The sequence below is a fragment of the Dermacentor andersoni genome, chromosome 2, assembly GCF_023375885.2.
Source record: "Dermacentor andersoni chromosome 2, qqDerAnde1_hic_scaffold, whole genome shotgun sequence".
NCBI lineage: Eukaryota > Metazoa > Arthropoda > Arachnida > Ixodida > Ixodidae > Dermacentor > Dermacentor andersoni.
In genome coordinates, this window is record NC_092815.1 from 29,611,699 (window position 1) to 29,637,086 (window position 25,388).

General features: G+C 45.1%; 1 protein-coding gene across 1 annotated transcript; it reads left to right on the plus strand.

The window, feature by feature from the left end:
* Window positions 1-102: 102 nt before the first annotated feature.
* On the plus strand, window positions 103-21,396 carry ND-18 (NADH:ubiquinone oxidoreductase subunit 18). Its single transcript, XM_050189581.3, has 5 exons — window positions 103-257; window positions 526-676; window positions 3,614-3,789; window positions 21,046-21,119; window positions 21,214-21,396. The coding sequence occupies exons 1-5, from the start codon at window positions 193-195 to the stop codon at window positions 21,315-21,317; spliced, it is 570 nt and encodes a 189-aa protein (XP_050045538.1). The 5' UTR covers window positions 103-192; the 3' UTR covers window positions 21,318-21,396.
* The last annotated feature ends 3,992 nt before the right edge of the window (window positions 21,397-25,388 follow it).

Below are 25,388 nucleotides of genomic sequence, written 5' to 3' on the forward strand. Positions count from 1 at the left end.
CCGGCGCCTGCATTACACTCTACCTGCACACACCCAAGGAGTTTTATTTGCGTAAAATTTTCGCGCACACAGAGAGGAAAAAACGTTGGCTAGACTATTCTAGGCCATAACACATAACACGATCAAGCCAATCCGTTTCCTATCCACACACTTTCTGCAAATTTTGGTTTCTGAAGAAGTTGTGAGATCAGTATGCTTTCCGCTCGAATTTTTTCTACTAGGTTCTCTCATTTATGGTTGAGTAACTCTGCGAAAAGGTAGGAGGACGAAAGCTGTTCACCTTGTGTACCAAAGCATGTTTTATGTTTATCTACGCTAAGAATGTGACCCAAGTTGTGGCTGCAGGTTTTGAAGGTTATTCAGTCTTTCGTGGTCACATTGTTGTAAATGTAATGTTTTTAACCAAGTTGCTGTAGCAAAACGCTGAAAATCTTTTTTTTTTTTTTTGGGGGGGGGGGGGGGGGGGGTCGGCTAGCTGAGGTGGTTTAGTTTTTCAAAACCTTTCCCGTTTTTCTGGGTTTGAAGCGTGACTCGGACCCTTGGTTCCCGGCTGGCGTCATCCGATTCAACTCAAGTCGTCGACTATGTGCCAGAAGACGCCGACGCTGTTCTGAGGGATCCTGATGAAGCTAAAAAAGAGAAGCAGCTTGCTGAAGTTATCACTATTGATACACCAGTAAGTTGTGCTTTGCAGACGTTGTTCCAAAATGTGGCATAATTACAGCGGGCACCCAATTGACTAAGCGATATCTGTATGAGGGAGGCTGACAGTTTCTTTTTGAAATCGTCGAACTGCACTAACAGTGATGCCACGTGATGCCACTCGCAGCTATATCTTATTTGGTAATGTGTTTCACCTTGGAAGTCTCGCCTGAACAAGTTTTTTTTACTGAATATGACGGCTAATACGACAAGCACCATGTCGCTTTGTTTTTTGTGTGTTTTTGCGATAAGTATTGCTTGCAAAAATACAAACTGAATGAAAACAATATAAAATGCCGATACGTCGAGAACAAGCTTTGCACGATTGAAATTTAGTACACATTTAATATATTTAAGAACACCAATGGGTGATTCCACAGCCCATTCATCAATCATTGTTTCCATAGCGCTAGCACAGGTATGTGTGGGGCACAACAACAGGACAGTGTGCATCCACTTGGCCAGCACCTCCTCTAGAGGAGGCGCTGACTTAGCTTGTGACCCAAACTGGTCATGCCACTTGATGTGAAAGGTGCCATCGGTAGGCTGCAGAGAATATAGAAGCAGAAGTTGTGCTTGGACTTGTAAGCGAAAGGTCAGAAGAAAAAAGTAGGATGACTCAGTCTTACAGCTTTGAACAACATGACAGTTACACAAACATGAACAGCTTAAGGAATTAGGAATGACTCTGCTTGCAATGATTCATTTGTTTGCTCTAAATATGGATGCCCTACGAGCATAGAGGAGGCACTGGACCTACAGAGCACTTGCAATGTGAGTTGTGTGCTGGTTCAGGGAAAACCAGAAAACCGCCAAATGGCGTGGTGATGTGTATGTTGAACCTGCAGCCGGCACTGCGAAGGAAAAACCGGCTGTGCCGGTGGAAAACTGGCCTGGTGGCACCCTATGCATACCTACACATATTCTGTTACTCGGAAGAAAAAGAAAAAGCAAAAGGAGTGACCGTAGTAGCCCATCTTAATTAAATTCATGGGCATGTGATTCTAAAAACATTTTCTTGCTGTCATGCATCGTGGAACTGAGTTAACATACACATAAAGTGCCATATGTGCATATACAGCTGTTTTTATGTTGGCTATAGCATCATGAATAGCGCAGTTAATAGGAAAAACTAAGCTGTATGTACAGCCTGGGATGTTGTCATCTAAGGGCTGTAATTGAGGTTGTTTGTGCTAGTGTTGAAGTCAGACACTTGCGGAAGCTTTACTTGCTGTTTCGTCTTGCAAAACGGTTTACATGTTGCATTCAGTTCAGTTTCACTGTGGCTGTTCGTCTCATACATGGTAGTTTGTGCATCAAGCATGTTTACTTTATTATGCTCTAATAAGAAAGCCTTGGGAGCTATACAAAGGGGGAAGGCAGCTGGTGAGGATCAGGTAACAGCAGATTTGCTGAAGGATGGTGGGCAGATTGTTCTAGAAAAACTGGCCAGCCTCTATACGCAATGCCTCAAGACCTCGAGCGTACCGGAATCTTGGAAGAACGCTAACATAATCCTAATCCATAAGAAAGGCGACGCCAAAGACTTGAAAAATTATAGACCGATCAGCTTACTGTCCGTTGCCTACAAAGTATTTACTAAGGTAATTGCAAATAGAATCCGGAATACCTTAGACTTCCGTCAACCAAAGGACCAGGCAGGATTCCGTAAAGGCTACTCAACAATAGATCATATTCACACTATCAATCAGGTGATAGAGAAATGTACGGAATATAACCAACCATTATATATAGCTTTCATTGATTACGAGAAAGCGTTTGATTCAGTCGAAACCTCAGCAGTCATGGAGGCATTGCGGAATCAGGGTGTAGACGAGCCGTATGTAAAAATACTGAAAGATATCTATAGCGGCTCCACAGCCACTGTACTCCTCCATAAAGAAAGCAACAAAATCCCAATAAAGAAAGGCGTCAGGCAGGGAGATACGATCTCTCCAATGCTATTCACAGCGTGTTTACAGGAGGTATTCAGAGACCTGGATTGGGAAGAATTGGGGATAAGAGTAAATGGAGAATACCTTAGTAACTTGCGCTTCGCTGATGATATTGCCTTGCTTAGTAACTCAGGGGACCAACTGCAATGCATGCTCACTGATCTGGAGAGGCAGAGCAGAAGGGTGGGACTAAAAATGAATCTGCAGAAAACTAAAGTAATGTTTAACAGTCTCGGAAGGGAACAGCAGTTTACGACAGGTAGCGAGGCACTGGAAGTGGTAAGAGAATACATCTACTTAGGACAGGTAGTGACTGCTGATCCAGATCATGAGAGTGAAATAATCAGAAGAATAAGAATGGGCTGGGGTGCGTTTGGCAGGCATTCGCAGATCATGAACAGCAGGTTGCCATTATCCCTCAAGAGAAAAGTGTATAACAGCTGTGTCTTACCAGTACTCACGTACGGGGCAGAAACCTGGAGGCTTACGAAAAGGGTTCTACTTAAATTGAGGACGACGCAACGAGCTATGGAAAGAAAAATGATAGGTGTAACGTTAAGGGATAAGAAAAGAGCAGATTGGGTGAGGGAACAAACGCGCGTTAATGACATCTTAGTTGAAATCAAGAAAAAGAAATGGGCATGGGCAGGACATGTAATGAGGAGGGATGATAACCGATGGTCATTAAGGGCTACGGACTGGATTCCGAGGGAAGGGAAGCGTAGCAGGGGGCGACAGAAAGTTAGGTGGGCAGATGAGATTAGGAAGTTTGGAGGGTCAACATGGCCACGATTAGTACATGACCGGGGTAGTTGGAGAAGTATGGGAGAGGCCTTTGCCCTGCAGTGGGCGTAATCAGGCTGATGATGATGATGATAATCAGTTAAGAACTTGGTGCGGATGAGTGAAAAAGTGAAGGGAGAAGTTATTGTTCTCTTTTCCCCCTGCTTTTGTAGATGGACATCTCATGCCTTACCGGCGTACCTGAAGAGCACATAAAAACACGACGTGTGCGCATCTTCATCCCTGCCCGCAATGCTATGCAGTCTGGAACCTACAACACACATAAATGGAAGATGGAGTTTGACATGCGTGAACGTTGGGAGAACCCACTCATGGGCTGGTCCTCCACGTGAGTCACGATTTTGGTGTTTGCTTGTTTAGCTGTTGTTATTTTACTTAATGGTGCTCAGTTCAACTGGTCACTTAGCAGGCATAGTAAATGGCAGCTGCCTGAAACCACATTATCAAATTTAAGCAGCAAATTGAACTGTTGTAATGAATTGCGAGCACAGTGGTAATAGGGTCATCAATTGCTTCCATGCGCAAAGTGTACAAACCATGTCTGACTGATTGCAGACGGCCTTGATTTAGCTTAAAGGAGGCATAACATTCCTTACTCGCTAGTGTCCGAGTCTGAAGTGTTCCCGGTAAGCCAAGGGGCCTGTTTCGCCATTTCTTTCTTCTCATTAGCTCTGGTATAAGCGCTGTCCAAACCTGTAGAAAGGTTGAAGGCACTTAGCCGCTGTCAAGGTCGCCTGTTTTACACATGGCTCAGAACCATATTGTTCTGGCGGCCCATCTCGCCACTCTTAGTGTTTGCCTGGGAGCGATAGTTTTGGTATATATGCAAACGACGGCCAGAAAATGGCTCCAAAAAGATGGCTAGAGGCAGGCAGACACGACAGTAAGCTAACGGGTTCATATCCGCGCATGCGCGACTCTGGGTTTCCTGGTAAGTGCTGAAACATTTTTCCCTTTTCTTACTTTTCACGCACGTCTTAAGTGCTGTTAAAATTCGCCGAAAACGGCCACATGCGTACACAAGATTTCGGAACCATGATGTTAGGACCATTGAGAAATGACACTATATTGTGTTGCCTACCACGATCGGCAAAACCCACCAATGGCAGATAAATGAAGGGACCTTTTAGGCGTGTATGGCCCTCTGGGCTGGACTTCTCTGCGATAAGGCAGTCTTGCCACCTACAGGGTTATCTGACTGAGCTATGTCAGTGGCTCGGTTGCCATATTCAAAAATTCGAATCCTTGTACGACAATTTTCTTTTTTAATTTGAGGGTAGTAAGCTCGAATTCCACCTCCTCCAATGCACTACATCTCCAGGCTTGGAATGGTGCTTCACTCTGGCAAAAGATGCTGAGAGCGAGTGGGGCTATACTAATCCAAGTACAACCAAGTTGCGAAGACCCACTAAGCTTCAACAAAAGACACTCCCTCACCAGGACAGGAATTGGCCTCCCTGGTGCAGTATTTGGCCACAACCTTCCTGATGATATCTTCAATTAACCAATGGTCCTCAGTCCCCAGCAACTGCGGAGCACCTGGCCAAGGCGGCGGTCCGACCTGTAATGCTGCAGAGGATGCTGAGAATTTCTGGACCCGGAGAAGCCGCCTATGGAAACTGACCCTGGCAACCTTTAACACCTGAACTTTGTCGAGTGAGGCTAGCTTAGCAGGACTTTGAGGAACTATCAGGCATTGTTTGGGATATCATTGGTATATACAGTGCTGACTAACGGCTATGTCCTCTATTATAGAGGTCTTCCAGATAAGAAGCAATACGGGGTAGGATTACCAATCCATAAAGGCATAGCGGGCAACATTGACAAATTCTACAGCATTAATGAGAGGGTAGCAGTAGTTGTAATCCAACATAATGAGAGGTATAGATTAAAAGTAGTACAAGCCTAAGCTCCAACATCCAGTCGTGGTGATAGTGAAGCAGATCAGTTTTATGAAGATGTTGAATTAGGGATGAGAAAAATGCAAACTCAGTGTACTGTAGTAATGGGCGACTTCAATGCAAAAGTGGGGAAAAAGCAGGCTGGTGAACAAGCAGTTGGCAACTACGGCGTCGATTCTAGGAATGCTAGACGAGAGATGCTGGTAGAATTCACGGAAAGGAATAAGCTGCGAATGATGAACACCTTCTTCAGTTAGCGTGGCAACAGAAAGTGGACCTGGAAAAGCCCTAATGGTGAGACAAGAAATGAAATTGATTTCATACTTTCTGCCGATCCCAGCATAGTGCAGGATGTAGAAGTGAAATGTAGGGTAAAGTGCAGTGCTCATAGGTTAGTGAGAGCTAGGATTCACCTCAATTTAAGCAGAGAAAGAGCAAAATTGGTTAGAAAGAAACAGGCCAACCTAGATGCAGTAAGGGTAGAAGCAGACCAATGCAGGCTGCTACTTGCAAACAAATATGCAGCCTTAGAACTGCAAGATGATGACATAGAGGTAATGAAACCATAACGAGGCTGTCTTCAGAGGCAGCAATTGAAGTGGGAGGTAAAGCACCAAGGCAACCAGTAGTAAGCACTCCCAAGCAACAAAGGACCTAATAAAGAAACGACAAAGAATGAAAGTTTCGAACTCAAGAGATAAAATAGAATACGTGGAACTGTCAAAACTAATCACCAAGGCAAAATTAAGTGATATTCGAAACTATAACGTGAGAAAGACTGAAGAAGCCGTAAAAAATGGACGCAGCCTGAAATCAGTGAGAAGGAAACTTGGCATAGGACAAACCAACATGTATGCACTGAAATATAAGCAGGGTAATATCATCAGCAATCTCGAAGGTACAGTAAAAGCAGTGGAAGAATTCTATACTGACCTGCACAGTACCCAGAGGAGCCACTACGATACCTTCATTCGAAGCATTAATGAACAGGTTGCAGAGACTCCTTCTATAACTAGCGATGAGGTTAAAAGGACCTTGCAAGATGTGAGACAAGTAGCAGGAGAAGATGGAATAACAGTTGATTTAATCAAAGACCTTTATACTAACTGTCTATGGACTCCAAGGGTCCCAGAGAACTGGAAAAATGCAAACATTATACTAATCCACAAAAAGAGAAACGTTAAAGAATTGAAAAATTATAGGCCCATTAGCTTACTCCTAGTATTATATAAAATATTCACCAAGGTAATATCCAATAGAATAAAGGCAACACTGGACTTCAGTCAACCAAGAGAACAGGCTGGCTTCAGGAAAGGATACTCTACAATGGATCACATCCATGTCATTAATCAGGTAATCAAGAAATCTGCAGAGTACAATCAGCCTCTCTATATGGCTTTCATAGATTACGAAAAGGCATTTGATTCAGTAGAAATACCAGCAGTCATAGAGGCATTACATAATCAAGGAGTACAGGGCGCTATAACGTAAAGCTATCCCAAACTTCTATTCCAATTCTGCAATCAGCCCTCCGCGATTGGTCAAAAACATTTTGGGCCACCCCCACTGCGCCTGTCAGTCACGCGATGTCATGCAAACCACGATAGCTCCCCATCCGATATGACGTGTACAGTCCGATTATGCATGAGTGGATTGGACAAAAGAAAAATACAGGAGTTATTTCTCATTCGACGCCTTTTCGCCATTGGCCCTTGGCTATTGGTCAAAAGTTTTCAGGCTGCACTCACTTCACCTGCCTGTCACGTGACGTCACAAAAGTGACGTGTATGCATTAAAGATACATTAATATGCCAAACAAAACTGAATTTTTCTCTGAATAGCCGCAGGCTGCCCCATTCCGAAGGGAATAAAAGATGGCTGCCGCCGATCGCTCAGGCACTGGCTACTCGCACCTGCCGGAGAGCATGGGCTTATTTTCATACAATAAAACATTTTGTGTGGCCGTGTAACATTTTCGAGCACTTTCGGCACGTTTGCGACCTCGCTCAGCCAAGTTTTTTTTGCTGAGGATCCCTTTTAGCGGCATTCTTAACCTTCCATTGCATGCCGCCGCAATTTTCGACCAGCCACCCCAAGCTAAGTAAGGGAAAACAGACCAGTCGCAGACGCCGGCACCGCCCTCTTCATCCAGATATCGATTTTCAGTGCACTGGCTCAGCCCCATCGAATCGCCTCTCCACTTGAGGGTGCTCCTCGTTTCTTACCAGCCATTTAGATAAAAAAAGCCGCTCAGTGTAGGCAATGCCATTTGTTTTTAAAGCAAATGAAAGTGACCTCCTATAAACAAGGAGAGCGTTTGATTGGTCTGTTTAGACAACCCTGTGGGTCACGGCCCGGTGCTTTCGTCGGTGGTTACGCAAATTCGATGTCAGGAGATTGGAATAAAAACATTGGAATAGTTTTACGTTGTAGGGCCCCAGGCCGCTTACATAAATATCTTTGAAAATATCTGCAGAGATTCCACAGCTACCTTATTTCTCCAAAAGTAGAAAGATACCTATAAAGAATGGGGTCAGACAAGGCGACGCAAACTCTCCAATGCTATTCACTGCGTTCTTTGAAGAAGTATCAAGCTATTAAACTGGGAAAGCTTAGGAGTGAGGATCAGCGGCGAATATCTCGGCAACCTTTGGTTTGCAAATGACATTGTCCTTTTCAGCAACACTGGAGACGAGTTACTATGAATTATTGAGGACCTTAACAGAGAGAGTGTAAGAGCAGGATCGAAGATTAATACGCAGAAGACAAATGACGAATAGCCGGGCAACGGAACAAGAGTCCAGGATCGCCACTCAGCCTCTAGAGTCTGTGAAGGGGTATGTTTACCTAGGCCACTTACTCACAGGGAACCCTGATCATGAGAAGGAAATTTACAGAAGAATCAAAATGGGCTAGAGCACATATGGCAGACATTGTCAGCTCCTGACTGAAAGCTTACCATTATCGTTGAAAAGGAAGGTGTGCAATCAGTGCATTCTACCAGTGCTGACATATGGGCAGAAATTTGGAGACTGACAAAGAAGCTTGAGAACAAGTTAAGGACGTGCAAAGAGCGATGGAATGAAGAATGCTAGGTGTAACATTAAGAGGCAGAAAGAGAGCGGTTTGGATCAGAGAGCAAATGGGTATAGCCGATATTCTAATTGACATTAAGAGAAAGAAACGGTGCTGAGCAGGTCATGTGATGCATAGGTTAGATAACCGGTGAACCATTAGGGTTACAGAATGGGTACCAAGAGAAGGGAGGCGCAGTTGAGGACGGCAGAAGACTAGGTGGGGCGATGAAATTAGGGAATTCGTGGGCACTAGTTGGAGTCGGTTGGTGCAGGACAGGGGCAATTGGAGATCGCAAGGAGACGCCTTCTTCCTGCAGTGGACATAAAATAGTCTGATGATGATGATGAATAAATGAGAAAAAGGGGATTCGAGGGACCCAATTTTCGTTAGGTACAACCATATGAAGCCAAGGAAAGCATGGGGGAATTATTTATTGTTTTAATTGATATGCAGGAATAATAAGGTTAAGAGAAATGAAAGTGGACAAAAAAACTACTAGTCGCATGTGGGAGCCAAACCCACATCATCTGCATTACATGTGCGATGCTCTTGCCAGTTGAGCTACAGTGATGGCTCTTCCCATGTTGACATTCTTGGGTATATATGTATGTGTGCAATACCTGAACCTGAGAGTGTTAGCTAGTGCCGTTCACGACCATGGTGGTGAAAGTGGCACGCCTTTTTGACCGTGGGCATCACATAGTACATGAACTTTTTAGAAGCAGGCAGCTGACCAATAAACATTTGTATTCTACGTGAAGGTACAAAACCTGTTGGTGTTGAATCCTTGCTATGTAATGAACGAGAAGAAGGAGTACCAATGGGCTCAATTTCTGTTATCCACAACTCTATCAGAATCAGTTTATTCATCAGAATCAGTTTATTCATGACAAAATGGGGATAATTACATGATAAGTATATACAGAAGGAGGTCCCATAGTTAGAAACTGAAATGGGACCTCCTATATAAATATGAAGCCAACAGATAATGAATTCGTATAGAACACCTTTACACAAGTATAATGCTGGTCTACTGACATGACATGAGCATGTTAAGTTCAATTGACGTGTCGCCTTACACAGTCTAGCATTAAATTGTTCTGCTCTGTGACGTTGTGGGCTGGACGAAGGTTCTTTTTTCTAAAAGCCTTACTGGGGCATGAATGAGAAGAAAGGAAACCGAGGAACCCAATTTTAAAAAAAATCATATTGCCACACCAGTACTCCATGAGGAAGAGGACAACGCGAGTAGGCATGAGCGTTTTGTCAAGGTGCAGTGAAGAAGAAGTTGCAGTTCCACTCGGTATTAAAAAGGCAACCCGCCGCTGTGCCTCCTGAATAGCGCTATATGACCCCTGTTTGTGACGTTGCGACACTGGTGGAGGTGCTGGAGCCTGCAACCCCATGCGGGCAACCCCTGTTCGGAACCTAACACCAAGTTCCGAAGGTCCACCTCTCCTAAGGACTCCAGTGCACTGTTTCAGTCGGCGCCTGCTCGGCCTGAGCCCAGACTTCCTTCCTGTTGCAACTACCGCCAGCATGGCTACATCATCAGCGCTTCCTCCTTCTTCACAAACGATGACTAGCCTTTCCAAGATGACTCTTGAACACCCTCGCGTCCCCGAAATATTCCACGGCCATGCTTTTGAAGATATAGAGGACTGGCTTGACCAGTACGAACGCGTTGCTCTGGTAAATCGCTGGAACGACCAACAAAAACTCGCCCATGCTGATTTTGCGCAAGAAAACAGCGTTTGTACATGGTACGTGAACAGGGAAGGGAGCTTCCAAATGTAGAGCAATTTTCGTCGTCAGCTCCTTGATACATTCTCGAGCTCGGACCGGCACGATTACACGCAACAACTTATTGAGGCTCAGGTACAGAAACCCAACAAAACCGTTGCCATGTATGCAGGAGATATGGCCCGTCTATTTCATCGAGCTGACCCCGATATGACCGAGGCAAAGAAAGTGCGTCATCTGATGCGGGGAATTAAGGAACCACTCTCTGCCGGTCTTGTACGAAACCCGCCAACAACGGTCGACGAATTCATCAAGGAAGCGACTGTCATCGAGCGGGCGCTTCAGCAACGTTGCCGCCCCTTCGACCGCCAGCCCAACAACATGCCAATCAGCTCCGCAGCTCAGATTATTGACCACACTTCTTTACGGGACATGATTCGAAACATCCTGCTTGAAGAGCTGCAAGCCCTCGGCATTCCTCCTACAGAGTTGGTAGTCGTTTCTGTTGCCAAAGTCTTGCGCAAGGAGTTGCAGCAAGCCTTCTCCTCATCAGTCCCATGTCCAGCAACATGTCCGCCGATGTATGTTTACATGGTTCGGCGTCCTCCCCCTTCGCTGCCAGTAAGGCCATTTCAGCCACGGTTCGTTCCGGTGCCGTGGTGGCAATGGGAGTCTGTGAGACGACCTCCAGTTCGCCGTACTGACTTGTGGCGCGCGGCCGACCATTGACCACTCTGCTTCCACTGCGGCGAACCAGGTCACATTGCCCGTTACTGCCCCCATCCAGATGCTGGAGCCGGCTCCTTTTCGCCTGCCGCTTCTCTGCACTTCGACGTCCATCGCGCCCCGAACAGTGATCAGCTGTCACCGTGCCATGCAGCTTGACCACGTCACTGGCAGTCCCCATCACCTATGCGTTACACTTCCCCAAACCGCTACTTTCACCACTGACGTCGGCAGGGGTGGTCGCTCCCCTGTCCGCACTGGGGAAACTAACAGCAGCGACATCCGGGGGGAAGGTTGCCTTGTATCGAGACCCCCCACGCTCCCTACGAAGATGATATGATGACGACGAATGCTAACGCCGACCAAGATGACATCATGATGACGAATACTCACACCGACAACGTTACCCCTGTCAATCTCAGCATTCTGGTGGATGGACATCACGTCACTGCACTTGTTGGCACTGGTGCAGACTTCTCGATTATGCGGCAAGAGCTGGCCAACCGCATTAGGAAAGTGAAGATGCTGTGGACAGGGCCCCACATAAGAAGTGCCGGGGGTCAGCTAATGATACCAATGGGAACATGCACCGCCTGAATTCACATTGGTGATTCCAACTTCGTTGCCACTTTCGTCATTCTCCCTTACTGCTGCAAGGACCTCATCTTGGGGATGGATTTTCTGCGAGATCATGGCAGAGTCATAAAAATTCCGGAATGTATGGTGACGTTTTCTGCCAGCCCATATGGTGACACAATGAATGACGGGAAACGCGAGTGTTTGCGAATCGTTGACGATGTGACCCTTCAGCCCTGATCCTGCCGCCTTGTCTCTATATCATCAAGAAGCCCTACCACGGGGATGTGATCGCATAACAAATTGTTGCACTATTGCTCATGCAAGGTGTTTCCATTGCTAGAGGTGTACTCCACATGGCTCATGGGCATGCGGAAGTCTTTTTCACGAACTTGAGCAACGAACGCTGTCACATTCAGAAAGGTACTGCAATTGCGTACTGCGACGACATCACCCAAGTGAGAGATTGTTCCGCTCTACAAGAAAACGATTGTGCTGCTCTTGCCACCTTTGTCTGTTGACGTTAGCTCCACCCTGTCGCCTTCGGAGCGGCAGTGCCTATTGGAGCTGATACACCAGTTCGAAGATTGCTTTTCGACTACGTCAAAGATCAACAAACACAACTGACCAAGCACCGTATCATCACGGATGATACTACGCGGCTGATTTGACAAAATCCCTACCGTGTAGCTCCCAAGGGACGTGAAGAGATTCACAAACAAGTGAAGAAGATGCTCGAGGATGGTGTGATACAGCCTTCGAAAATTCCTTGGGCGTCACCCGTGGTATTAGTCCAAAAGAAAGACGGCAGTTTGCGATTCTGCATCGATTACCGCAAATTAAACCAGGTCACAAAAAAGGACGTCTACCCGATGCCATGCATCGATGATTCGCTGGACAGGCTGCGACATGCACATTATTTTCATCAATGGACCTACGAAGTGGGTGTTGGCAGATCGAGGTTGATGAGCGAGATCATGAGAAAAATGCCTTGGTGACCCCCGACGGTCTTTATGAAATTAAGGTCCTTCCTTTTGGTTTGTGCTCAGTGCCTGCCACTTTTCAGCATCTAATGGACACCGTACTATCAGGTTTGAAGTGGCAAACATGCTCGGTCTATCTAGACGACGTCATAGTATTCTCAGCTACATTTGAGGAGCACCTAAGCCGGTTACTCACTATTCTCCAAGCCATACGCTCGGCTGGACTGACGTTAAAGCCCGAGAAATGTCATTTTGGTTTCAACGAACTGTGCTTCCTTGGCCACATTGTCAGTCACGAGGGTGTGCGACCTGATCCAGCCAAAATAGACACTGCGGCCTTCCCCGCACCATCCGACAAGAAGGCAGTGAGCCGTTTCTTGGGGCTGTGCGCCTATTAACGACTCTTTATTGCGGACTTTTCATGTATTGTTATGCCGTTAACACGCCTGACATGTGCCAATGTTCCCTTTCTGTGGGGAAAATGAGCAAGTAGCATTTAGCGAGCTACGCCATTGCCTGCAAACGCTTCCCGTTCTTGCGCACTTCGACCAGCATGCTCCTACAGCACTTCACACTGACGCGAGCAACGTTGGTCTGGGTGCCGTACTGGTGCAGTGGCAAGACGGCTCCGAAAAAGCAATCGCCTACGTTAGCTGGTCTCTCTCTCTCTCTCTCACACGGAGGAAAGCTACTCGACTACCGCGAAGGAATGCCTCATTGTGGTGTGGGTGGTTATCAAATTTCGCCCGTATTTGTACGGCCGCTCATTCAAGGTTGTCAGCGATCATCATTCTCTTTCTTGGCTGACTAACCTGAAACATCCATCTGGCGTGCTGGAGTCTGAGGCTTCAGGAGTTCAACATGACCATAATTTACAAATCAGCAAAGAGGCACACCGATGCCGACTGCCTCTTGCGGTCACCCGTCTAGTCCGCAGGTACCAATGACATGGACGTGCACGCTGAATTTTTGGGTGTCGTCAATGCCGTCACCACTTCACAGGAGAAGCGCCACGACCCAGAGTTGCTCCCACTGATTAATTTGAAGGTTGAATAAAGACGTTCCGCGAATTTATGCCATTGTATTGTCTCCGGAACGATGTTCTCAATAAGAAGGACTCTTCTGCCAATGGCAGCACATACCTGCTTGTTGTACTGGCATCACTTTGAAAAGAAATACTAAACACATGCCATAATGAAACCACCTCAGGTCATCTAGGTTGCATGAGAACATTGTCCCGACTCCGACGGAAGTATTACTGGCTGAAGCTACCCACTGCTGTAAAGCATCACGTGCAAACATGTGCGGACTGCCAAAGACGTAAAGCGCCTCCCGGCAAGCCCGCAGGTCTCTTACATCCGGTCGAGGTACCAGGCCAGCCATTCGCCCAAGTTGGAATGGATTTCCTGGGCCCATTTCCAACTTCTACAGCTGGCAACAGATGGATTATTGTTGTCACCGATTACCTGACGCGCTACGTGGAGACGAAAGCTACACAGCGAGGCACAACAGCCAAAGCAGCTAGTTTTTTCATTGAAATCATCGTCCTTAGGCACGGTGCCCCAAAAGTAGTCATCACAGACAGGGGCCCTGCCTTCACTGCCGAACTTCTTGACTCACTTCTCAGACTCTGTGGTACAAGCCACCGAAAAACTACCGCTTATCATCCCCAGACGAACGGACTAACCAAGCGTCTTAATAAGACTCTCACAGACATGCTATGCATGTATGTCGACGTAGAACATAAGAACTGGGATCAGATTTTGCGTTATATAACATTCGCCTACAATACCACTCGACAGGAAACTACTGGAATGGCACCGTTCAGCTTGGTCCACGGTCGCGAAGCCACAACAATGCTGGTGCCATGCTGCCGCACAAGTTTGACCACCACCTACCGACGTTGACGAAGTTACTCAGCGCGCCAAAGAAGCCAGACAGCTTGCCCGTGTACGTATCTGCATTCAGCAAGACCGAGATGTGAAACGGTACGATCTTCGACACAGGTGCGTTTTCTACACTCCTGGCGACAAAATATGGGTCTGGATACCCATACACCATCGTGGACTCTCCGAAAAGCTCCCAAGACGGTACTTTGGGCCGTACAGAGTGATCTGCCACCTGAGCGACGTGAATTACGAGATCGTTCCAGACAGTGACAATATCTCCAGTCGCCGCAAGCACTTACCCGAAGTGGTGCATATGGTACGGATGAAGCCGTACCTGTCGACCTAATTTTTGCTTTTTTTTGTTCTCATTTTCTTTTTGTGTGTGTGCTTGTGTGACTCTGTCCTGTTGTCCCGATTGAATTGCGCATCGGGACGATGCTTCCTTCGGAAAGACGCAAATGCCACACCAGTACTCCATGACAAAGAGGACAATGCGAGTAGGCATGAGCGCTTTGTCAAGGCACAGTGAAGAAGTCGCACTTGCACTCGGTATTAAAAAGGTGGCCCGCCGCTGTGCCTCCTGAATAGCGCTCTACGACCCCTGTTTTTGACGTTGTTACAATATCATAAGAAGCCAACAAACAAAGACATCAAGGATTGATGACAGCTAAAAATCATCTTTGTAGAAAATTCCGTTGAAACTTGGTCGCTCATTTCAAGCTTTTGAATTTAACTTCTGAAGAGCGGGAATGTAGTCATAATGATAGACATTCGAATCTTGTTACAACAATGTTGCATTTGACATGGAAATATCTTCAATACACAGTATTGGATATTTGCTTTAAGCGTATATTCACGACATGCTGATACTGGTGATAAAATTAATATTTATTTCATTAGATCTGTGTTCTTCATATTATTGAAGCTCAACTGCAACTGTGTAACATGAGGTAACTTGCATCTTGTCCTACTGGTGTGTCATGGATTAGCAGGTAGTTATATAGAAGATTTTTTTTACCTGTGTACCTTCTTGGTACTTGTTCTACAGGATAAGATAAGCCCATGTTGTGAAAAATATTAAAATGTCAAGCGAGAGAGAGAGAGAGAGAGAAAAGGATGCATAGAAAGGCAGGGAGGTTAACCAGAGGCAGTTCCAATTGGTTACCCTGCACAGGGGGAACGATGAAGGGGGATAAAAAGAGAAAGTGAGTGGAAGGGGGAGATAGAGAGAAATAGAGACGAGCACCAACAAGCCTCGTGCACTACAGAGCGGTAGGAGGTGGCATTCTTAAAGTCTATCGTGAAGCCCCGTGGACTGCAGGAACCTTAATAACGCGAGTAAGGCCTTCAGTGCGGATGTTCTGTGGGAGTACTGACCTAAAGCTTTGAGTTCTGATGGTGGACGATTGTCCAACTGGTCCAGTACTCTGCACAGCACTTGTCTCTGGGCGCTATATTGCGGGCAGACACAGATAATATGTGCGAGCGTCTCAGCGATGTTGCATGTGGCACACGTGGGGCTGTTGGCCATTCCAATAAGGGAAGCATATGAGTTCGAAATGCAATGCTAGTAAGCTTGAACATGGCAGGCACTTCTAGAATGGTTTCTTGATGACTCAGCCTGGTTGAAATAGGCTTGTCCGAAATAATAAAGGTGTTAATGAAGTGATTGCAGGCTGCCAACATGTCTTCAGCTGTGCATCTAGATGATTATTGCATAAGTGCAGGTAAAGTTAGAAACATTTACCTTTAAAAGGTACTCACTACGCTCAAGAAATGACACTATGCTATGTATTTGACTGTATTAGCTGCTGTGAGTTGTGACCGAGCTCGACTGGGCCAGCACAGTATTTTCTAAGTGTGTGTCAGGGTGACTTCTAGGGTGATCACATGGAGTCCCGCATTTTTTATGAGATCACATTAGAACCAAGAGCTCGCTGTTGGGGAAGCTGAAGTGGCAATTCATCATTTCTTAACAATGCAAGGTACACCCGGCCACAAAATATTACGGACCATGAAATCTTACAAAGAGCTGAATATCTCCGTAACCTCACAACGCAGCCTGGTATTTGCATCTACGACCTCCACTAGAATATGCTAACAACATTGCCGCAAACAATTTTACTGGCTACTGCTACAGACTGGTCGGGAATTGAGCGTTTTCTGAGATCCTGTGGTCCGTAAACTTTTGTGGCCGGGTGTACACTTGAATGTTATAGAGATTGTAAGGGAAAATATTATATCAAGTTAGAGAAGCAGACTGCAGTTTAGGAAGTATCAAGTAAGTCAGTTTTGCCAAGAAAATGGGTTTGATGTGCAAGAAAACATTGCAGGGGTGGAACATGGGATAGTATCAGAGTGATGAAACTGTACTCTGTGATGTCACACAGTGCAGCACATTGTCACGGGTGGCAGAAGCTTTTGTAATAATTCAACAGAAGAATGAAATTCAAACTGGCAGTCTTTGCAGGCTTTTCCTGTAGTAAATGATTCTACATATGCAAAAAATTCTGTTCTTTTATGCATAAGCAAAAGGTACTACTATTGCAATATGCACTTCCAGTGATCAGTAGCTTGTATGTGTACAGGCATAGGGCAGTGCAGCAGTACAGGGAACAATATAAGCAATAACAATGAAGCTAATTAGAATAAACCATATTTGTGAGTAAATGGTGCCAATGAATACCGATAGTGTTACAATGCACATGCATGCATGATAGTTTGCCTGGCTCTTGTAATCCCCCAATACAGATTGGCTATGTAGTGGGTGAACTGATGCCACCTGATCTCTTCTGGTATCTCAGTGTGTAGCAGCAAGTGAGCACACCATATTGTGATGACTATTTCTGTTTACTCCGGACAGTTATGCAATTCATTGTACTCTAAATGCACCTTGAAACTCACTTTAAGCAGGTGTTGTTGGATCTCTCTGGACGAAGGTTCATCCGTACCGCTGCCACCAGCTGTTGGATCTCTTTGGATGAAGGTTCATCCCTAGCGCTGCCACCAGTTGTTGGATCTGGAGGACAATCCCAATTGCTGTCCCCCAGATATTGGACCTTGCCGTTGGGTGCGGGAGTTGGCCGAGGTTGAGGAGGACCTTGAGATGAAAACTGGAGGTTTATTTACATTATTTACAGTGAGAGTACAAAGAAATTAACAGTCATAAAGTCATTACGGGCCCGCAGCAACTCGGACGCTGCGGCCCGTGGCAAGAAGCTCGAAAGAGATGAATGAAGGAATGCTCTCTTGCTGCTCCCGGTCTCTGGCTTTTAAGCCCTTCGGTGTCTCGAAGTCGCATCACGTTCGGCCAATCGGCGAGCCCGCTCAAGTGATGCCATTTTCGGCCAATCGGCGAGCCCACTCAGATGTCGTCATTTTCGGCCAATGGTAGGTGCCCGTGCGATTGTGTCACACCCGGCGCCAAGGGTCGCTCCTTGGGCCCCAATTGTCCGAGTGCTTACTTCTCTCTGCGGTATTGCCAACCCGGTCTGCAACTGCCTTCACAAAGGCGGATGGGGGGATTGCTGCCAGGGCTTCACGGTGCATTACAGCCGTCTTGCCTCGGGACCCACGTTACGTGGAACCATGCCAGGCTCCCGCTACACTTTCGGGAAGAGTCAAGCAGTGAATAGCTCTACCTGCGGCGCACGAAGTGGGGGACGCCAACTCGTTTGCACGTGCCGCGCCTCGGGAACGGGGTAGATGTGCTTCTGCGCTCCTTAATTAGATGTGGCGCGATTCGATGTGGTCTGGTGAACTCGAAGGAGGCTCAGGAAAAGGTCCCGTATCTAACAGTGTATGCATTATACAGTAGTCCCTGCATTTGTGGAACCCTCTGTGCCTGTGCAAGAGGATTTGCCACTTCATAAAGCACACAGGGTTCGTACACTTCCTTGAAAACCCTTGAATTTGAAAAAAAGAGATTAAAGGGCCCTTAAACTCCCTGAAAATAAATTTGCTCCTTGAATTCTTTGAAACTGGGGCTGGGGGTGACTTTGGACATTCTAAGTAACAAGTTCACCTTGGGGCTATGCCATGAATACTGTTCTATCAAAAAAAGATATTACATATTTTCTTTTCAGCATCAGTAAGCGATACAGTGTGGCGTGTCCACAGCACCCAAATGCACCGAAGTATTCAGGGCATTATCAGCTACACCATGTGCAGACGTAAGAAAGGTTACAAATTACAGTTCCTTCATTCAGAATGTAATTGGTCAATTATGAAACTACCAAAAGATGGAATTGATTACAAGTAATTAATTACATGTAATTTCTGAAGGTGACTCTTTTGGGTAGTGCCCCTTCTTAATTACCAACCTACAGAAGCACATCGAGGCCCTCCTTAATTGTTTTTTCTATGGTGTTAGCCCTATAGTTTTCCACATCATTGTTGACACTGGCATTACTGTTTACGTCCATAGAAACACCATTTGCTTTGCATGTAGCTGTCAGATTTGCCTCTTCCAAGTCTGCCAATCCGGGCCTCTTGCTAAGTAGCAGGATAAGCGAGAGCAGCAGAAGTTTAGTTTAAGCAGGTCATGAAAATTCAGGCCAAATTTACTATAGGGTACAGCAGCTGCTGCGGGGGGTACCACTGCCAAAAAGGAGGCTACGAATGCCAGTGTAATTGGCTTGCTTTGCTGTTTTAGAATAGTTTACAAGGCCCAGTCGTGCTAGGCCGACATGGCACCAGTTTTGGTCTGCCGACTTCCTGCTACAGCTCTGTTGTGCTGACAGCCATGTCGGCAGGAGGGGAGCTGTCAGCAGACAAGTCAGACAATTTTGTTGCTACACTGTGACGGCACAATGGCTTCCTGTGCTGATGTGGCCATTGCAAAAATTTTGCCACAAGTTTCTACACATGCTGTTCACTTTTTTGTTTTACTCCTTCCGAGAAAAACATTTTGCATATTCGTGGCAAGGAACAGTTAGAGCGTGTGCAACTTTCTGCATTTGAATACCGATTTATCCAAGGTATACTTGTTCACACCAGCGCGTACAGCCACAGTTTGTTGTTTGCTTCAAGCACCGTGTAAACCGTGCAGCGCGGACATGAAATAATGATGAAATATTGCAAGACATGCTGATTTGTGAATATGAGCATTGTCGCATCACACTAACTGAGACGAGCTACATGGTATGAGTGACCAGCAGCTTCAGGAGTCCCATTGAAAACAGCGACTGGGAGACTGAAGGCTGTTTTTGATAGCTGGTTTTTGCTTTTTTTTTTAAGAACACTTCATCGTGCATGCAGTGTGCTCGATGAAGGATTGTTAAAGGAAACACTATGGAAATTAAGTGCTCAGTTAGAGAGCGCACAGCTTTCTTTAAAAATGTTGATGCCTGCTTTATACTCGAATAACTGCATGAGCAAGGTGTGCTGCAGTATTGTGGGTGCTGTCAGTTGTTGCCAGTTTGGCATGAGAGGCCAAGAAATGCGTCAGCTAAGAATATCACATCTTCCTCAGGGCGTGGACAATACATAGACAGCTACCACTACATGTAATTGCATTTTGTTCATCAAAGCATGGCGAATGTGGTCGGCAACCTTCAATCGACAACAGTGACATATCGATGTTGGCCCGGTGCGGTGTCGCCACTTCCCACTTGTGTGCGCACCATACAACACTTCAAATCGCCATATGGTCAGAGCTGAACTACAAAGGCAGTTTCCTTCGTCCCAATTACTTATAATTGAGTTCAGGTCCGTCAGTAGGGGGTGCACCAACTCATCTGCTGAGCTAGGCCTAACATTTGCCAAACTGTGTCAACACAACCTCAAACTTAGGTTGAATGACTGACAAGAGGTGCAATTGTTCATTTCAACTTCAGAAGCATATTTCAGCCAACCTTAAGCACTAATAAATATAGGGTGTCCTATCTAACGATAGCTCAGCTGTAAAAAAAAAAAAGTAAACAGAAAAGGAAACATGGCCTACTGATCAATGACCATATAAATTTCATAATCGTATCTTGCACCATGTTTTTCTTTTCCTCCTTCTTATTTTTTTTTTGAAAGCCTGGCTAACCTAAGCTGGGACACTTGGTATGCACACAAGGACAGGTGCTGCGGCAATCATGTTGCCTGTGTGATGCTTTCTCTAAACAGTTGATTTCACGAAGGTTGGCAGCTCATTTCATTCACCCTTCCTAAGCCAGAATGACACTGTTGCGCACAACAGGTCCTTGGCATTGTTCTTCAAGCTCCGTAGGACCATTCAAGCTTCTCTGCACATGCAAAAAGGCAAAAAAAAGCGCTTGAAGCTGCTATAAAAGTCACACTAACAGACTGGCCAGCTGCTGCGCCGCTTGCCGAGTGCTTGCCGCTGAACCGGTAGCGTCACTGTTGGCAAGGTATGAAGCTCTCCCATAGTGTGACGGTCAAAAAGTATCAAAGGACCCTGGTTTAACTGAACCAGCAGTTTGGGTTTAATGGGTTTTTTTTTTGCTGGGTTTTTCACAAACTAACCAAATTTTTATGCACTGTTTTTCATATCTGAATATCTGAATATGCATTTACTGAGTCAAAGCTTTAAATAAGCTACTCATATAAAGTTTCCCTCAATTTTGATTATTTTTGGGTACACTACAATGGTTTTTTAAAAAGGGCTTGTTTCTATGGAACACATTTATCTTGGGGGAGTGCTAAATGTTATCGTTATTTTTTAAATCTTTGGTTGCAGGGGTGATCCCTTGTCCAACATGAACTTGGATTTTGGAACCAAGGAGGCTGCCATGGCATTTTGTGAGAAGAATGGTAAGTGTCTTTCATCATTACCAGTGGTATAATGTCTTGTTTTATTAATCTAATGACACTGGCAACATTAAATGGAGTATTTTTTGATATACAGGTTGGGACTACTATGTTGATGAGCCTGCACCAAAGAGACCACCACGAAACAACTATGGTGATAACTTCTCCTGGAACAAGAGAACGAGGGTGTCCACAAAATAATCTGATGCCAGACAGAAGGTTTTAAAAAATGCGGTTAGCAAGATAGACGCGTAACAAATAAAACTGCCTCAACTCCGTTGGTCTGTTTTTACAGTGTTCATTCTTTAACATCAGAGAGGAATGTTAAGCTGCAATAGTATATTACACTTCTGCAATAGTGAAGAGGTCACTCATATCATGAATGGAAGCCTTGTGAGCCATAGAAGATGCAAAAGTGAAAGACTGTCCCCAATGCCACCATGAAGCTCCCATACCAGCTCTCTGTGACATCATGGCCTTGACAGTGTCCATTTCTGTCTAGTTAATTGCTCATCCATAAATGAAGCAGACATTTTGAAAACATTGTCTGCACTAACAGTTCCAGATACAAGAAATAAGAATCATGGTAAGTTGGTTTATCTTGCAAACAGCTCTCTAACAGTACCTATCAAGTCATTCTTGTTCTTTTTAAAGGGGCCCTTGCGATACTGTTTTAATGTCGCACTTTGTGTGAACCATTGGACAGCACACCAAGTGTCAGTTGTAAATGCCTTTAATTTATATTTCACTTAGCTGAGACCTCTGTATACTCTAAAAAAATGTAAAGCGTGCTGTTGTTCAACAGTCCTGACTGCATGGACAGCATTGGCATGTCCACTGTGATTTTCATGCCGAACCGATCAAAACGGACAGTATAAGTCATATTTGTTAAGTGCCTTCTTCCTCACATTCTTTGCACAAATGGTTTGCGTTGAATCCTGCAGTCACCATGGAAATTGATATTGAAGCAAATTAAAATGTTTTTTGATCTTGGTGCCTTCATTGCTGCCGAAGCATCAAGTGCGGTAGTAAGCAGAGATGGAATAAAAGTGGTGTGCATAATATTAACTTCAGGACCCCTTTAAAAAGTGCCCCTCACCAGGCCCCATTGAAATTGTGGTTATATACACTAAGGGGAATGTATTGCCCTAAGAATATTTAAAGTTGGTTCATTAGTAGAGGAGATGGGAGAAATTGAATGTTGCATTGCCATGCTGCTAGGAGAGAAGCTTCTCTGCCACTGTAGGCACTCTCCCCCTTTATTTCAAATAGCGCATGCAATCAACATTTCTTCCGTGCCTTCCATACCATTGTCAAGGGACTGCAGCGCATTTACATTGCAAACTTCCACCTTCTTTCTTTCCCTTCCTTTTTTGCTGTGCAGCACACTTGTGTAGTGTATTGAGCGTTCTGCATTGAATGATTTACCAAAGTCTCATGCCATAATCAGCAACATTGCGGGCAGTACATGTTATGTAAAAGCATTTTTATGTGTTACATTGACTTCCTACTGGAAGTGGGGCTCCCTCAAACGGAAGGCTGCGCGGGCTTTTGTTTGAGAAAGGCTGCATGGACCAAGGTTGAGTGTGCGTCTTCACCGCTAGCCCGGGTTGTCAGCACGGCTCACATGCATAAATCTTGGGAGATAATTAGTGGCAGATGCTAAGGCTGGGCATGCCGAGATGTGCGTGTCTTCATGTGCATGGTGTTCCCATGAATTTAGTGCTGGAGGTCACATAATCTCGACCTTTGGAGGTGCTTTGAAGCGAGAGGCAGACAAAGCATTTGCTCTCTTCTGCCTGTTCCCTTCATGATAGTATTAGACAGTTTTAGTATAGCGTACGCTATACCATTGCATACGCTAAAAAATAGTGGGTCGTCACTGCGCATGCGCTGAACACTAAACGAAATAGCGGATATAGAGGGCGTACGCAACGCAAACGGGCTAGCGTTTTTGCGTGGTTTGCGTGAAACATGGCGGCAATCCCGGCTGCCCGCTTCGAATTGAATTTGACGTTGCTTTTGTAAAATGCACTTCGTTCGTAGCAAATGATTGTGTAAACGGCTTTTGCTTAGTCTCGGGCCGCTTCGACGACAGAGTATTGTGGATAACCTTGTGGTGTTTTCGAGATCGCTTCTCGTTTCGAATGAGTCGAAGCCTAACGAAAGAAGTATTCGAGATGCCAGCGCCACCTATCGCTAACGTCGCGAAATAGCCGCAACGACGGAATATGGCCTCTGAGATACAAAGATCTCACCGGCCAACTAAAACTGTAAAAAGGTGTGCAGCTTAGCGTACGCTACACTATAGTGTGTAGCGTACGCTGTAAGCTGCGTACGCTAAACTAAAACTGTCTATTGATAGCATCCTCCCACTGCGGGCAACAACATCAGGTGCCAGGACAGAGTGGACACGAAAGCTTTGCAGGCTTTGCTTAAAATTCGTACTGCCAATGTCAAAACATAGTTGATATGAAACCGTATTTTGGGTCGCCAACTCATACTTAACAAAATAAACTTTTCTCATTGAAATTTGTTTTTTTTCCATTGCCTGATAATTTGGTAAATTTTACAGCTCCTTCCGTGTAAGAAAAATCTGTTGGCAACTGTACTTATTTGCATAAAAGGTAGAATTTCAATATAATGAGATTTTGATACAACGAAGTAATGTGCCGATTTTTACCAACTTCATTATATTGAGGCTTACTGTAATTGTAAGCTGGGCAGATTGCAGAGATAGTGTAGTCAAAATATGCTCTCGCAAGGATTTCAATGTGGTTTGTAAAGCGGACTTATCCTGGAGGCAGGGCAATCAAGGGCATGGATGGGATGATTCTGATAATGATATTGCATTACTGTTATTCAGGTATAGTATGCGGATATAGCTTTGCCTTTTCTTGTTTTGGTGGTGGGATCTCAAGCAGTATATTTAGCAGGGAATCTCTCACTGGGCTTAGGTGTGGAGAAGGAAAGGATGAACAGTAGTGACGGCGTGAAGGAAGTTCGGGGAGGAAGCACTTGAGTAGTAGCACTTGTTTACACATCACAGATGATGTTCACATAGTTCAATGCAACCCTCAACATTTACCGCCATCTGGATTGAGAAATGCAAGTGGCCATTGAATGTGAAGCAGTGACAATCATTTACTTTGTTCTAGAGATAAAGAAGTCAACTGAATTCAATCTCATGTATTGCTTCAACGCAAGCAATGCCACCACATGCATCTACATCAACAAGGACATCTATATAGCATGTACATGACTTCATATACTAGGCAGATACCACGCGTTGTGGGAATCTACTGTAGAACTTCATTGATATGTGTCTATTTGTTATGTTTACCTTACCTTATGTTACCCTTACCTCTGGAAATCCCCGTCCCATTTAGTTCCTATAGGGATGTTTGTTAGTTTCCACTTTATTATGTTTCCCTTCTCATTTGCTATATCCAAGAACTGCACTACCAATATGGGATCATCTGTCGGTGGCCCCTAAAATGACTGCAGCATGTTGCCACTGAAAAGAATTACTTTGCAGTGCAAGAGTTTCAGGAGGTTGAGAATGTTATAGCGCAAACGGGATCCTATATCACCTATCAGGAGTACATGTCATTCGATGGCATTGGTACGCGGGAACTGCAAAGCATATTGGACGTTGCCAATTTCAATGCAGCTCATGATGCCGATAATGAAAAGTAGGTGGACGAAGGCACATGCAGTTGCCCGACATCCATCTTCTCGGTCACTATATATCATGGCCTTCTGTACCTTTTGAAGTTATTTGGATACACATGGCTGTGTGGAGACTACAAAAAAGGGCTGCCAGTGCTTGAAAGAGGCTGTTATCAAACATTCAAACAAAGTGTCAAAAGGAAATAACAAGCTTCACCTGGTGTGATTCATGGTTGCAACCGCTTCAAAAAATGTGTTTAACGTTTATTCTAACCACTAGGCAGCAATAGTAAGCTTTATTTACTCGTTTTTTTTATAGTTTGTTTTCTTCAACTGCGAAGAAAATTTTGTGTGAGGGTAGCTTCTTCCTGTGTCTGTAGCATTATTGGCTGCTACATTTATTGGATCGTGCATTCATTTTCTGTGCTCACCTAAGAATGGGGTTTCACTGTATGTTAATATGAAGCATTTACTGTACAACGCACATGATCAAGTTTGAGCACTTCAGTTTCTGTGCACTTAACATCCACTGTTGGTCCTTGTTTAGGGGCCATCAAAGGCAGACTGATGCATACCATCTACACTCATAATTTTATATAC

What these genes read in the sequence shown, in the direction of transcription:
- ND-18 (XM_050189581.3), top strand. Translation starts at nt 193, where the DNA reads ATGCTTTCCGCTCGAATTTTTTCTACTAGGTTCTCTCATTTATGGTTG. An exon ending in TTGAGTAACTCTGCGAAAAG is followed by an intron (nt 258 to 525) that starts GTAGGAGGACGA and finishes CTGGGTTTGAAG; the next exon opens with CGTGACTCGGACCCTTGGTT. An exon ending in GGCATTTTGTGAGAAGAATG is followed by an intron (nt 21,120 to 21,213) that starts GTAAGTGTCTTT and finishes TTTGATATACAG; the next exon opens with GTTGGGACTACTATGTTGAT.